The sequence below is a fragment of the Erithacus rubecula genome, assembly GCF_903797595.1.
Source record: "Erithacus rubecula genome assembly, chromosome: 1".
In the NCBI taxonomy this organism is placed as follows: domain Eukaryota; kingdom Metazoa; phylum Chordata; class Aves; order Passeriformes; family Muscicapidae; genus Erithacus; species Erithacus rubecula.
In genome coordinates this window covers 67,840,187-67,855,033 of record NC_136658.1, presented here as the reverse complement: position 1 = coordinate 67,855,033, position 14,847 = coordinate 67,840,187, and the positions used below count along the sequence as shown (strand labels likewise).

The following is a 14,847-nucleotide window of genomic DNA, read 5'->3' as shown; positions in this document are numbered from 1 at the left end:
GCTGGCCAAAGCTCACTCCCACACTGTGTTCTGGATCCATTTGGGGCATTGTCCCAGCACCATGCCAAGCACTGTTTGGATAATCTGACAGTACAGAGCATTGAATTTGAGTGGCCAAAATGATCCCTGGGACTGTTTGGTGTAGTACAGCCACAGGCAGAGAAACTAAAAAGGGAAGGGTTTGAGAATGTCCCATCCACAAAAAAAGCTTGGATCAAGGTCACTACCATATTAGACAGGGGAGAATCCAAGTATGAAGTGCAAACCTCCAGGAAATAAGTCTCATTAAATCTGTTTCTGACAGAATGACTTGTTTAGCTGATGGCACCTTATTTAGAATTTACTCCCACTGGCAATCCATTTCAGATACGATAGAGAAACTCTCAGCCCTGGATGCCAGATGCATGAATTGTTTGGTTTTGGTGTTTTTTTTTTTTTTTTTTTTTTAATTTTTTTTTTAATATTCATTTAGCTGTTCAGATTTTGTCCTCTAGTTTGTTTGTAGTACCTGCCACCATGATTGTTTTTTTAAGACACTGCAATTATGTGCACCTTTATTGCTTAACATGTGAATCAGATGATTCATCTTATTTTCTATCAATAGAGGCAACTGAGAATTCAGACTGTGACCTCCCTGGCTAAAGCATGAAGATGTTAAAATCTTAGGGTATGAAGTCTGCTAACCAGCAGCTGCAAAGTCTCATCTTCCATGGCACAAAGAGAGACAGAGGACAAATACCAAGTAGCTGCACACTGGATATCTGAAGAACAGCCTCCTGCAAGGATAAACAGCTGAAAATTGTAGCAATGCTGAGAAGATTTAAGACTTGGAGGAGATGGAAATTTGAATGTCCATGAGGACTCTGAAAATTGCAAGCTGTAGGCTCCATCTCTTGGGTACCAGAGAATGAAATCTCACATTCCTGCTGCAATATTATTAACATCTGTTTGTATTCCATCCTGCCCAATTCATCAACACTTTTCTCCTCAGCAGAGCATTGCCCCTGCTCAAGTTTTTTTTGTCCCCAGAGAGGGCTGTGTGGTGGCTGGCCAGACCTTGCCAGCTGAGCCATGGTGCTGTGGCCAAAAATGGCCATGGGGTCACCTGTTGTTCCCTGGAGCCTGTGTTAGGACCTCATCCTCTCCCAAGCTGTAGAAGTGCTGGATCTTCAGTGCTAGCATACCTTTGGGATCTCTGTTCCAGTCTGAACCCAAGGAACAGGTTCAGAGTTATTAAAGAGGGGCTGACAGACAAGCAGACAGACAGCCACGCAGAACAGTTGTGTAAGCTTTGTTTCCTTAGGAAAGCAGGCTAAAAAAAGAAACTAAATGCAGTATTCACTCATCATTGTCTACAAAAACACTGAAATCAGCTATTTAACACTTTGCAATGAGTGTAATGGCTCAGCAGAGTTATTTATTCTGCTTGAAAAACCTGTTTCTAGGCCTCAGAGGATTAGTTGAGAAGCAGCATAACCTCTGTGTGACCCGACCTGAGAAGAAGCTGGTCTAACTGGAAGCCTGAAAGCAGTGTTTTCAAAGTGGTGGCAGCTATGTGTAGCTGTTCTAGGAATGAAACTAAGGGGAAGTTTTGCAGAGAACAAAAATACTCTAAGCATCAGACAGGAGAAAGAGACACGAAAAGTAAGTGAAAAGTAGAATATAAGACGAACAAAGAAAAAAACCCAGAATGAGCACCTTAACAAAAGCATTTAAGTGTGCTAAGCAACATGGTATATGATTTAAATGATAGGTTAAAGGTATGTTCAGAAAGCTGTTAGAAGCTGTACAGTGAAGAAATTTTACAATACAGATTTGGTATTCTTAAACACTTTTAAAATCAATATGAAGCATCACTGCCTCCAAATGCAGTGGATGCCAGAGCAGGGAAAAGATGACAACATCAGTAGCACAAAGCCAGGGCTGAACCCACAAATCTTTTTTATCTACCTTCCAGTGTCAGGTTTGGGAGGTCATGTTCACGTGGACTGTAGAGAGATGTCCAGTTTGGGAAGAGGGGAGAAAAGAAACATGGGAAGAAGCTCTCAGCTGCACAGGCCAGGCCAAACCAAGCTCAGAGCAGCCTTGGCTGCTCTGGAGGGGGTGGAAGTGTCAATTAGCAGACAATGAGAGCACCACCAAGCTTCAGTTAGGAAACATATAATAAGATTATACATATAAAATAATACAATATACATTTTCACATATAAAACCACAGATTAAAATACTTACATAAGTATGCACATGTTTATACACATTCATAGATTTATCTGTATAAAGAATGTGATTTTATTCCCCAGCATAATGTTAAAAGAATAGAATCATGGTCGTCCCTGCTCTGGAAAATCACTTGTCACTTTAATCTTAGTATCAGGTAAGAGCCTTCAATTATTGATTGCTGTCCTTTGCCAGATAAGAGTATTGTATATATTAATAGTAGGAAGAATCTTATAGCTTATACGAACCCTCTCTTGGTAATCATAGGATTACTCTGTACAGGAAATTCTTTAGTAATTTATCAAAATAAATTTGAGTGTCATTGTAATTGATTTTCTACCCTTTTCTCATGGGCTGTCATTTACTGTTAGTGTCCAGTGTACCTTCCAAACTGTTTGTTCTGGTGTTCAGTACAAATATTCTTTTTCTGATGCCATGGGCTTACATACCTCCCACCTTACCCAAGGTCCCTATTGACAGATGCATGCAAGACATCTAATTACTCAGGATTCTCCTAGCAGTCAGTGGAGACAGCACAGAGAATGCAGAGCTTGTAGGTGAATGTTCCTGCTCTGTGCGAGCAATGTTACAGCAACACTTCTAATTCAGGTACCTCACTGGGGGTGAGCTGAATTTGGATTTTGAAATACTACCCGTCCCCTTTAAATAGTCACAGATGATTATCTTGTGATTTAATGCCTCAACCTGACACTCACAAACAAACTTACATCATGACTGAAACTCCTGCTTTTTCCAACATCACTCTTTTGCTGCATTTTTCTGGGCTATTTTCTGTTCTCCAATGTACTTCTAGTTCCACAATGTTCTAAATTATTGCAATTCACAGGGCATGCCAGCAACACCATCTTCACAAATGTCACCAAACATTGAAAATGCTGCTTTGCATCCATTTTATATTCCAAAATCAGATCTAATTTTGTGTTTACTAAGTGTATGAAGTAAGCAAACATATTTCTGGAAATAATAAACATGGATGTTATTTCCTGGACTGGTGTGATTGACACATCATCTCTCATTTTCTGTCTATGAATTTCATTTGTATCCCATTACCTTCCTCCTTTATGCACCAAGAAAAAAAGTACCAACTCCTGCAGCCTACACCAAGAGGGAGTTGTTAAAAGTCCTCTCACCACAGATTCCCCTTTGACCATCCTTGCTGGGCTGCTGAGGAGGCACCTGTCAGTTTGAGAGCAAGTGTTCTGCATGCTACTGAGCTCGATTTAGCGCGCTTGCTGACCAGGATTTGTCTTTTGCTTTCCACAGATGCTTTAGCAGAGACAACTGGGAGACACTGGGCAGGGGGTGTTTGCTGCAGGGAGCAATTCCCTCACAATGTCACCACATTTTGTCTCACAGGGCAGGCACACTGACATACTGCCCTTTATTCAAGTAGGATGGGTTCCATCAGCACAGTCTGAGGTGTGTTTTGACACTATTTCTGCCTTTCCTCATGTGTTATCTAAGAACTCATTCAGCAGTGAGATGTGGCAAGTAACCCCAGTGGATTTCAAACTCTCAGCAGTGCTTCCATGCTGAAACTACTAATAAAGGTATTAAGACTGAGCAGGAATAAAGCACTTTCCAATCAATAGCAGCATGCATTTTTGTTTGATGCCTTTTTAAAATAGGCCATCAAACAGAATTTCAATTTTGTTTGTAATTCTAATTTCTTATGAACAACACTTAAAATGCCTTAATAACAGGTAAAACTGGAAATGAGGTAATGTAGCTTGATCCTAAAGCCATGAAATATTGCAGGACTGGCTTTTAAGCTAAGACACAAAGCTCCATCAGACATAATGTCAACATCTTTCAAAAAAATATAGGCAGCATAAGGAGTAACTTTCTTCTTGATAAGGACTCAACAGTGTTACCAACTAAAGGTAAACAAAATCCTAAATCTCCATAAGGCCACACCTTAGCACAAACTTCATTTTTTTTGTCTTCTGAGCCTACAAATATTTACACATTTAAAGTTAAGTTTTTAGGGGTTTGGTGACCAAAAGTTAACAGTCAAAGGGACTATTCACATGACCGAAGTTAAGCCTCTGACTATGTGTTTGAACTGTCAGGACTTTGCACATTTTTTGTTCTACTGAAAGTGATAAAGGCAGTTTTTTTCTCATGCTAGAGCTGGAAATCCTAAACCTGTTTCCCTCTGAATTTTGTCACAAGGGCATTTTTAATACGACTTTCAAGGCTTGTCAATATATGTGTGTAGAAGCAAAAGTGACACATAGAGTATTTTAAATGCTGAGATAATTGGAGACAAGGTGCCTGAAAAATCATAATGTACGGAAACAAACCAAAGACCTCAGAGATGTAGAATAATTAAATTTACTGTTATTGTGAATGAGTTCGTAAGTTCTTCAGCAGAGAAATACTGTATATATAATTTTTACTATTGGAGTTATCAGGAAACATATCAAGTGACTATTGATAAAAATTGTGTTTACTTGTGTTGTGCTCATGACCAGCCTGTGCTTGTTTTCAGGAAGCAGATCAGTTACACTACAACTAATGTATATAGAAAACAAAGTCGAAGTTTTTCCAAGAACTGTCTCAAACAAAATTCTGGATTCCTGCAAACAAATACTTGCTTCCACAGAATATGTTTTAAATAGCCAGAAATACTGTTGACACAGCCAAAAGGGAAATGAAAATTAGATACACAAGCTTCAGACAATTACATGAGTTCAAGAAGAATTTCTCTGTACCCTCCACAATCAGGACATCTTATCTGCCTCCAGCTACTGTGTGATATTAGGACAAAAATTGTGTGGCTGTACTAAACACTAACTATCTGTACATTCTATTTTTCCAAAGAATTCAGCATCAAAGAAACTTGTCTCTTCAGGGGAAAACCAAAATTTAATTCTAGGCTGAGACTTCTAAGATTTATCACTTATCACAACAGACACCTCACTCCTGACCATTCAAGAAAACCACACATGAATCACAGAACTTTTAGACATGACAAAATTCCCAGTGTAGTGAGGGAACACAACCTATGTTCCTAAACAAAGCATTTTCCTGCATGCTTTCCTCTATCAGGGTTAGGATTAGTCCGAAGAAAAAATTCCACACAATCTTTGCAACTGAGAACTACAAACTAAGAACTCAAATCTTCAGCATTTTTAAACAATCATACGAAAAAGTATATGATTAATTCATAAAAATGAAAGCTAATCTAAAAAAAAAATCGTTGACTTGCTACCTTGCTCGTTGATTCACCAGACAAAAAAAAGCAACCCAAAACCCCAAAAAACTATGGGGCGGGGGGAGGCTCTATTTAACTGTTGGACCATTTTCCATTGATTTGATCATCTATTTTATTTAATCTTCAGCTTAATTATATATACCATTTGGCTGACTAATCAAAGATCAAACAGTTAGCAATCTAAGCCCTGTACTCTACAAACACTTAATTAAATAAATGATCTCACACTACAGTTGTACTGCATTCATTAGAGTTGCATGTTGAGGTATCTAGGAAATACTTTCCATAACTTGGCACTTCTATAAGATTCAAGTTCATCAGTTGACTACAAATTCAAGAGAAAATGGAGGAATAAAGGAAAGCAAGATGAATACAGTGATAAAAATCATGGTGATCTTTTGGCTGTTAATTCATTAGTCATGGTGGAAGATTTACTTTTAACCTTTGCTCCCACAATACAGTGTAATAATAAAAATAAAGTCCTGTATGTAGTCTAAACACCTATAAAGTTTAAAGCAATGATAAAGCTTCTAAACATCTTTCATTAAATCTGAATTTGAATGCAATCCCCATTAAAAAAAAAACAAAAAAAAGACTGCTTACTTGGCCACATTCCCCAGGTGAAGGTATAATGAATATTTTAAAATAACTTTTCTAGTTGATCTAGAAAGATATGATTTTGTGTATATTGGCATTGGAATATACCTTGCTAGTCTAAAGAGAACTGATTTTTTTTTTTCAAGACTGCTAAAATTGTTGATTTCTGCAAGCATTTATTTAATAAAAACTTGTGAGAAAAGTTCCCTTTCCCAAATGTTCAACATTATTTAATAAGAATTAAAATAAGGGATGAAAAATGTCTCAGTAGGCGTTTTGGAATCAGTAAACTCAACCAACCAACTAACCAGCCAACTAAAAACAAAACAAGAAAGAAAGATCAAGACTTGACTTGAACTTTCTAAGAAAATGCAGAAGCAGAATTACCACTTTTTCAGGGCTGAAAGGTGAGAAATTTCTCATGACTGTTTCTCTTAGAAGGAAGAAAAAATTCTTTGCAAATCAACTTAGAGACTACAGTCAGCAATATTAATGAACAGAGAGAAGTTTTCTGTCTAAACCAACAATGGCAGCTTCATAGGAAAAAAATTCTTTTCATTAAACTTTTAAAAAAATTATTTATGAAGCAGTCACAGAGGATTTAAAGCATGCATCAGACTGATCTGTCATAATTCTGACTGTTTTGAGTAAAAACCCCACAGTGTTCTTGCTTGTTGGCTTTATAATTACTTGGTACAAAGATATAAACTACTGCATATGCTAGGATGAATGCACACAACTGTGTCAAATAGTAAAGAAGCCAAAGAAAGAAAATATTACAATACTGCATTTTCGGCATCCTTGGAGAATCTGTGGTGGTAACAAGGCTTGTTGTTTCCTGCCTGAAGGAATATTACATATACAGGAGACAGATCCCTAAATATTTACACTGTGAAGATCTTGTTCTCTTGCACTAGCCCGAATCATAGGATTTTAAAATTGAAATAAGGGTTATTCCAGACACTCACTCTCCCTGCTTGGCAGCAAGGACTGCATCAAGCTCATCTGTGCTGGCTCATTTGGGAAGCATGTACATAGGAGATGCAATCCAAAGGGGGTCTTCTGTCCTGGCAGTCTTCCAGCAGTTTTGGACTGCAGCTGAGGTAAGGATGGGACTGCAGGACTGTTTCTGAGCAGTGACCATGGTCAACAAGCTACTGAATCCATCCAGTGATGATACAAGTAACTCTGGTTCTAGCTGCCTGATCAATACAGTTAATTAAAAAATAGCAGGTAGATGTGTTTGGAATAACTACTGGGTAATTTCACTTACTTTGTACACATGGTCTATTGCGTGGTGGTTGAATTTTTACATATCTGGTGTTTTGTAAATTAGGTATATGATGAAATTTCTTTTCCCATCTTGAACAACTAAAGAACACAATCCATAACAATTATACATTTCAGTGGTTTGATTTTAATTTCATGTAGTTTAATGGATATGAAAAGAAATTTAAATTGTTAATCTGAGAATCCCATTTTTATGCTTAGACTAATGCCTACAAAAAAATAGAAAGAAAGAGAAATAAGCTTATACCTGAAGAAAATAGATAAGGAAAGAAAAAGGGTATAACATGAAATTGTTCATATTTACAAACATCATTTAAAAATTAATTTCAAATGTGCCACTTCTGATGTGCTTTGTCTAGTCTAGACCATTATTTTGATTGTTAATAGATCAGTAACCACATCGTGCAGATAAGTTAACACTGCTATCTTAATTTCATTTTTTCTTCAGTTTCTTTTTATAAGAAGAGAACTATAGGGACTCAATTTAAAAAAATCAAAACATTTCACACACTGTACTATGAAGCAGCCCAACTACTCAAAATGAATATAAGTTAATTAGCATAGGCAAAGCAAACATTTAATCAAGAGCATTACTGCACTTTTAATTCTTTTTCAGCCTTGCTGATATTGATTAGGTGCATACAAACTTTACAGCTCAATCCTTTTTAGATTGCTTTTGCTCAAATTTTTAAGTCTAGGAACCAATTCATCTGTATTCATAGCCTATGTGCTTTAAAAGTAGTTGGACGTTGTTCAAACATTCAAAAAATTATCTTTGAGCTGCAACTCATCATAGAAGACTCAATTCCTCAAAGGAAATTGTTCTGGGAAAGATATAAGCAGGCAGAACAGGGATTTTTAGTGGCAGTTGACTCTCAGTGTCGAGCTCTCACCTCAAAAATATTTACACATGTGAGTATCATATTAAAAACAATCTAATATTTCAGTGTTGCACCAAGGATCAAGATGTAGACAGATTGTGGGCACCTTTGTGATGCTGTCCTGAAATCAGTGAAGGTTGCATGTAGGCAGCTCACTTTCAGGTAGTATTGTCTTTAGCTATGGGCTCCTTCTGTTTATCAGCTTAAAAAAAATAATATTATCTTCCCTCAGGAAAAGAAGAATCCAATTTAACTATGTGTCAATTGTTCTTTATACAGGCATACAAAGGCAGTACAGCCACAGAAGGAGTAAGGGCTACAAGTCTACCTTTCAGGTACCTGGAGACCTGAGCTGAATGCCTGCATTTCAGATAAAAGGAATTTAACTGCAAAAGACAGGGTTTTCTCAAAAGCCACCCCTATCCCCACACCAAATGAGACCTAGATAAGCCAGGTTAGTAGGGAGATGGAAGGGTGAAATTCAGGAACAGGCAGCAAAAGCTCTTACTGTGTGTGACCTTGAATCCTTGCCCTTTTCACAAAATGGAGCAAGAAAAGCAGCTTTTTAGTTCCTTGGTGATTAAATGCCACACACTAAACATGGGAGACTCAAATCTCCTCTCTGTCTGAAGGAACTAACATTTACATCTCCCATAAGAACTCTCTAATGACTCAGCTATATGATATAATACCTTGGACTCTCACAACTTTTTTTCCCATTAAAGCTCTACTACTCTTCCTTTTGTGCCAAGATATTCACCGCAGCAGGAGCCAAGCCCTGCTTTTTCTCCATGGTTGTCCTGACCAGTGGGCTCAAGTCCTGCAAACACTTCACCATTGCCGACAAGCCAGACCATTTTCAAAGCAGTGATTTGAGAGGCACATCCTGCCTGCTCGTGGATTCCTCCGTTTGGAGAAAAGGCCATGCTGCCAGGAGTTGGGAATGTGAGCAGCTTTCCAGGCATGGCACACACCATGTAGAAACAGGGCAGAGGTCGTGAACCTGCCTGTAGGAATGCAGGACATCCCACCCATCGAGCTCTGGAAGTCTGGCTGGAGATGGTCCTGCTGCCAGGAGAGAGCAGTGCCCGTGGTGGGGATCCATTGGGTCGGATCCATTGATCACGGTGGGGCCCAGGCAGCCCTGCAAGCCAACAGGACGCACAGGAGAATCTCCTGGCAGATATGTGTGCATGGAGCGGCTCAGAGACCGGGAGGCTGCTGCTCATCTCCGTTCGGGATGGGATAGAACGGGACGGGATGGGACGGGATGGGATAGAATCAGCCTCAGTGTGGCGGGCGTGTTGAGCTTTGCCTCCTGGCTCTGAGGATGCTAGCACGGGAACAGGGAAGGAAGGTGGATCAATTTCATCTCGATCCAATTTAGTTGGGTTTGTGGGTGGGTTTTTTGGGGTTTTTTTGGGGTTTTTTTGGTTTTTTTTTTGTTTTTTTTTTTTTTTTTTTTTTTTTTTGGTCAGTGCTTCGGTACGGTTCGTCTAGAGCTTTCATGGGCAGCTCCTAAACACACACACACACACGCACACACGCCGCATGTGGATGCAGATGAACGATTCCACCCGACCCTCGGGCATGGCTGCCCCGGCACCGAGGGTCCCTGCGGGGCGGGCGGCGACCCCCGCCGGGGATGGGACGGGATGCGATGGGATGGAGCGGAGCACCGGGGCGAGCCGGGCACAAAGGGAAAGGCGGCCCCGAGCAAGCGGGATGCGCGCACACTCCGCTTTCCTTCCCATGCGCGGGGGAAGGAGCGGGCAGGAATATTCTGGACCGAGGGAGGGGAGGAAGGAGAGAAGGTGATGAATAACTTGAATAAATCTGCAGCGGAGCTGAGGAGAGGGGGAGGGAGGCGGCGGTGGCAGGTCATGTGAGGCACAGTCATGCTGCGGGCAGAGAGGGGGCACCTGGCGGGTACACGACGCGGCCGGGCAGCGGAGCGGAGGGGAGTGAGGGGGCGGCCCGCCATGGCCGTGGCCGCAGCCTCGCCCCCTCCCAGCCGGGACGCCCTCAGCCGCCCGCCGCGGGCTCGGCGGCGCTCGGCCATTTCCGCCACGCGAGCCGAGCCCTATTTCCGCCGGCCCGGCCAGACGGGCTTTATGTCTGCCGGCGGGGCGCGCGTGCGCGGCGGCCGCCGCCATCTTACGTTGTCTCTCGCCCGCCCTCCCCTTTGGCGAGCTCTCCCCTCCTCCCCCCCGCGGCGCCTCCTCCAGCGCTCCGTGAGGAGACGGGGCAGGCACGGGGAGGGAGAGACCCGCGGCGGCGGGGAAGCCGGGAGTAGACCCTGAGGGAAGAAAGGACGGGGCGGACGCACACGCGGGAGGAGGAGGACGGATTCCAGGCGCGGTTCTGCGGAGGACGAGCGGGTGCCGCCTGTTATAAAGGGGGAGGAGGCGGCGGAGGGGGAAGGAAGAGCGTGCGGAGCGGAGCCTCCTCCAGAGACAGCCAGACACAGGGAGGAGAGAGAGGCTGCCTGGCTGGCTCCCCCTTCCTCCTCCCTCCCTCTCTCCTTTTCATGGACTCTCTTGTCGGGTTGCTGCTGCTGCATTTCTTCCGTCCTTATTCCGTCTCTCTAATACCCAAAATGATTCAGCTCCATGGCTGCCACTGACGGGGATGTCCCTGCCCGGCTTAGCCTGCCGCTGCCGCCCTGCTGTGCGCCAGTCCTGTACGTATCCGCGCCTTCCTCCTCCTCCTACTACTAGGAGCGGTGATGGCGAGGGGCGCCGGCCGCCTCGCCGGGCTGCCCTGCGGGCCCGCCGGCTGCCCTGGCCCCGCCGAGGCGGGCAGGGAGGGAAGGAGGGAGGGAGGGCGGTGCTGCCGGCTGCCGGCGAGCCGCTGCGGCCGGCGGAGCCTCCGCGGGGAGAGGGAACGGGCTCGCCCCCGGCGCGGCCGGCTGGGTGTCCTCCCGGGAGAGGCGCAATCGGGGGGCTGGGGAAGGGGGGGGGGCGGCCGAGCAGGGAGGTGGTGGTAGGAATCAAAGGGAGCGGGGGGCAGGGTGGTAGGGAGAAAGAAAGTGAATGGCGGAGGATTGAAAGTGTCACATTCAGAGGCGGCGGAGGACCGGTGCTCGCCCCCTCCCTGTCTCGGAGGGGAGGGGAGGGGGGTGGCGGTGAGCGGCGGTGCCGAGCCGCCTCAGCCCGTGCGCTGCGGGAGCCGGGGGGGCTGTGCGTGCTGGTGTCTGCCCTGCCCTGAGCACACAGCTAACTGTGCGTGTGTGTGTATGTGTCTGTCTGTCTGTCTCTTTCCATACCGGGGGATTGCACTCTTAAAATACACCCGATACAATGCACCAGCCTGACTCAGCCGCAGACATTAGTGCTAGGAAGATGGCGCACCCGGCGATGTTTCCTAGAAGGGGCAGCAGCAGTAGCAGCGGCAGCAGCTGCGTTACTGCTCCCACTGCACCAGGTACCGGCGTTGGGAGCGCTGCCCTCTCCGCCGAGGATTATCAGCCGCCTTTGCTGGTCCAGCCGCCGCCTCCATCTCCTGCAGCAGCTTCAACGGCGGGTCCACAGCCGACACCCCCTCATCCACAAAGCCTGAACCTCCTCTCGCAGTCTCAGCTCCAGCCACAGCCCCTTGCACAGACTGGAGCTCAAATGAAAAAGAAAAGTGGCTTTCAAATTACCAGTGTGACCCCTGCTCAAATATCAGCTAGTATGAGCTCTAATAACAGCATAGCTGAGGATACAGAAAGCTACGATGATCTGGATGAGTCTCACACTGAAGACCTGTCATCTTCAGAAATCTTGGATGTGTCTTTATCCAGAGCCACTGACATGGGAGAACCTGAGAGGAGTTCTTCTGAAGAGACTCTAAATAACTTCCAAGAGGCAGAGACTCCTGGGGCTGTTTCTCCAAACCAGCCTCACCTTCCTCAGCAGCATGCTCCTCTGCCTCATCACCCACAGCAGAGTGTTGTGATCAATGGAAGTGTTCATCCCCATCATGTTCATCACCACCACCACCTTCACCACCACCATCATGGACACCATCATCCATCGCATCCTGGGGTGGGTAGTGCCCCAATTTCTGGAGGACCACCGCCCAGTCCATCGTTTAGAAAACTATCAACAACTGGAAGCTCTGACAATGTTATATCAACTGCACCAGTTTCTGCTGCATCATCCACTGGTTCCCCGGCATCTGCCGTGTCTAATATCCGCACCACAAGTACTCCTGGAAATTTAGGTATAAGTCCTGCTGCTGGAACTAGTACCTTAAATAATATTGGTGGTGGTAGTTCTAGTGTGGCAAGCAATGTGCTTGGTACTATTAATTTAAGCAGCATCATGAGTACTGGTAATGTAAATGCTTTGTCTGGAGCTAGCAGCAATGCTAATGTGAATATCTTGAGTGGTGTTGGCAATGGTACGAGTGCTTCCTCTAGTGTCATTAACAATGCTACTAATCCAACTGCAGGAATGGCAGTGGGATCAAGCCAGCAGCAACCTGCATCTGGCACATCAAGGTTTAGGGTTGTAAAATTAGATTCTAGTTCTGAACCTTTCAAAAAAGGTAGATGGACATGCACTGAATTCTATGATAAAGAAAACACTGTTGCAGTTTCGGAGGGAGTAGCAGTAAACAAAGCAGTAGAGACGATAAAACAAAACCCGCTTGAAGTGACTTCTGAAAGGGAGAGCACCAGTGGGAGTTCTGTTAGCAGCAATGTAAGCACACTGAGTCACTATACAGAAAGTGTGGGAAGTGGAGAAATGGGAGCACCTACTGTGGTACAGCAGCAAGCATTTCAAGGTGTGGGTCCGCAGCAGATGGATTTTAGCAGTGCTGCTCCTCCAGCAATTCCAGCATCTAGTATACCACAGAGTGTTTCTCAATCACAGCTTGCACAAGTCCAGCTGCATTCTCAAGAAGTAAACTATCCACAGCAGAAGCCAGGGGTCCAACCTCCTGCACAGGCCAGTCTAACCACTGTTACTGGGGTTCAGCCAGCTCCAGTTAATATGCTAGGTGTATCCCCATCTCTGGGCCACCAGCAGCCTGCCCTCCAGAGCATGGCTCAGCAGCAGCTGCCGTATTCTCAGCCGGCACAGCCTGTGCAGACTTTGCCAGTGGTGCAGCAGCAGCAGTTGCAGTACGGACAGCAGCAGCAGCAGCAGCCAGTTCCTTCGCAGATGGCCGCGGGTCACGTTAAGGCGGTGAACCAAAACTCTGTCACAGGGGCAATGCCAGACTACATTCAGCATCAGCAGATCCTTCAGACTCCAGCCCCTGCCATGCAGCCAAGTTCTACAGGAGTAGGAGCTGGGCAACCGGTTCCTGTTGCCCAGGCACAGGGCATGCAGCCTTCAGTGCAAGCACATCCAGCTGCTGCCCCAGCTCAGCCTGTTGCACATGCTCCAGCAGCAATACCAGGTGTAGCTGCCAGTGGTCAAATACTAAATGTTGGGCAGCAAGGAAGTGTAGCTGCTGTGGTGCAACCACCATCTGCTACAAACCAAATTCCACCTCCAGTTATGCCATCAGCGGCTGCTCCTCCATCTTCCCAAGTAGTGCAGCCTGTGCAGACAGGAATAATGCAGCAGGGATTACAGGCTAGTGCTACAGGCCTTCCTCAACAAATGGTCATTGCTCAGCAAAACACCTTGTTACCTGTACAGCCACAGGCACAAGGAGTGGAATCTGTAGTCCAAGGGATGACTGGCCAGCAGCTGCCTGCGGTAAGCCCAATACCCTCTGCTAGTACTGTTCCTGCACCAAGTCAAGCTGGTTCAGCTGTGCCTCCTGGCATACCTTCTGCTTCTGTAGGTTTGGGACAGCCACAGAATATAGCGCAGGCTTCGGCTGTGCAGAATGGAAATTTGGCTCAAAGCGTTAGTCAGCCTCCCTTGATATCAACAAGTATAGGTATGCCAGTGGCACAGAGTGTGCCACAGCAGATGCCACTAAGCTCTACCCAGTTCCCTGCACAATCACTAGCTCAGTCCATTGTAAGCCAAATGGAAGATGGCAGACGCCCTACAGAACCTTCCTTGGTGGGTTTACCTCAAGCTGCCGGCGTCGAGAGCGGTGGTGGAGCATCGGCCGCTTCGGATGGCGGGAGCAGCAGCGTGCCGTCCTCGGCGTCCCTCTTCCCACTGAAGGTGCTGCCCTTGACTACGCCTCTTGTAGATGGTGAGGATGAGAGGTAAGACTGCCTGTAACTTTATTAAAAGATGGACTCTCTGATAGTTTGATTTGCACTAACTTGCAGGTCTTGTTACAGCCATTCGGTGAAATGAAGCAGTGTAATGTCTCTGTCTAATTAAAATACTATTTCTCAGGTCTCACCGCATGCAGATATTGTATTAAAGAACTTGTTTTTCTCTTGAGGGGGTGGGTTGTATTGATTATGCTTTGAAACTACTGTGTGGGTAAATTGTGCTTAACAATCTGTTCAGTGTGTATATTCCCATTGTGTTGAGGAAGACGAGAATACTCTAGAGTGGTTATACTACTGGTGATTGCAGTTTAGATTATTTATTATATGGAAATAATTAATATTTATTCTTGGGTATATATTTTTTTTTTTCACAAGCCTAGACTTCATTTTGCTTTAGCTTCTCTTTTTAAAGTATTCACTTTATTATTTATTATATG

General features: G+C 44.7%; 1 protein-coding gene across 8 annotated transcripts in view; it reads left to right on the top strand.

Annotated features, from left to right (window-relative positions):
- Window positions 1–9,890: 9,890 nt before the first annotated feature.
- The window catches only part of TSC22D1 (TSC22 domain family member 1), a gene marked incomplete at its 5' end in the record, with an annotated part of 91,300 nt that continues 86,343 nt past the window's right edge, over window positions 9,891–14,847 (top strand). For 4 of the 8 annotated variants that reach the window (XR_013773633.1, XM_079300792.1, XM_079300797.1 and 1 more), the window contains one exon: window positions 11,529–14,395. Coding sequence is in view for 4 of the 8 variants with exons in the window: in XM_079300792.1 (XP_079156918.1) it covers window positions 11,529–14,395 (2,867 nt within the window). Of the gene's footprint in view, window positions 10,910–11,528; window positions 14,807–14,847 lie in introns of those variants that run through there. The other 4 variants (XR_013773632.1, XR_013773634.1, XM_079300795.1 and 1 more) reach the window with 4 other exon arrangements.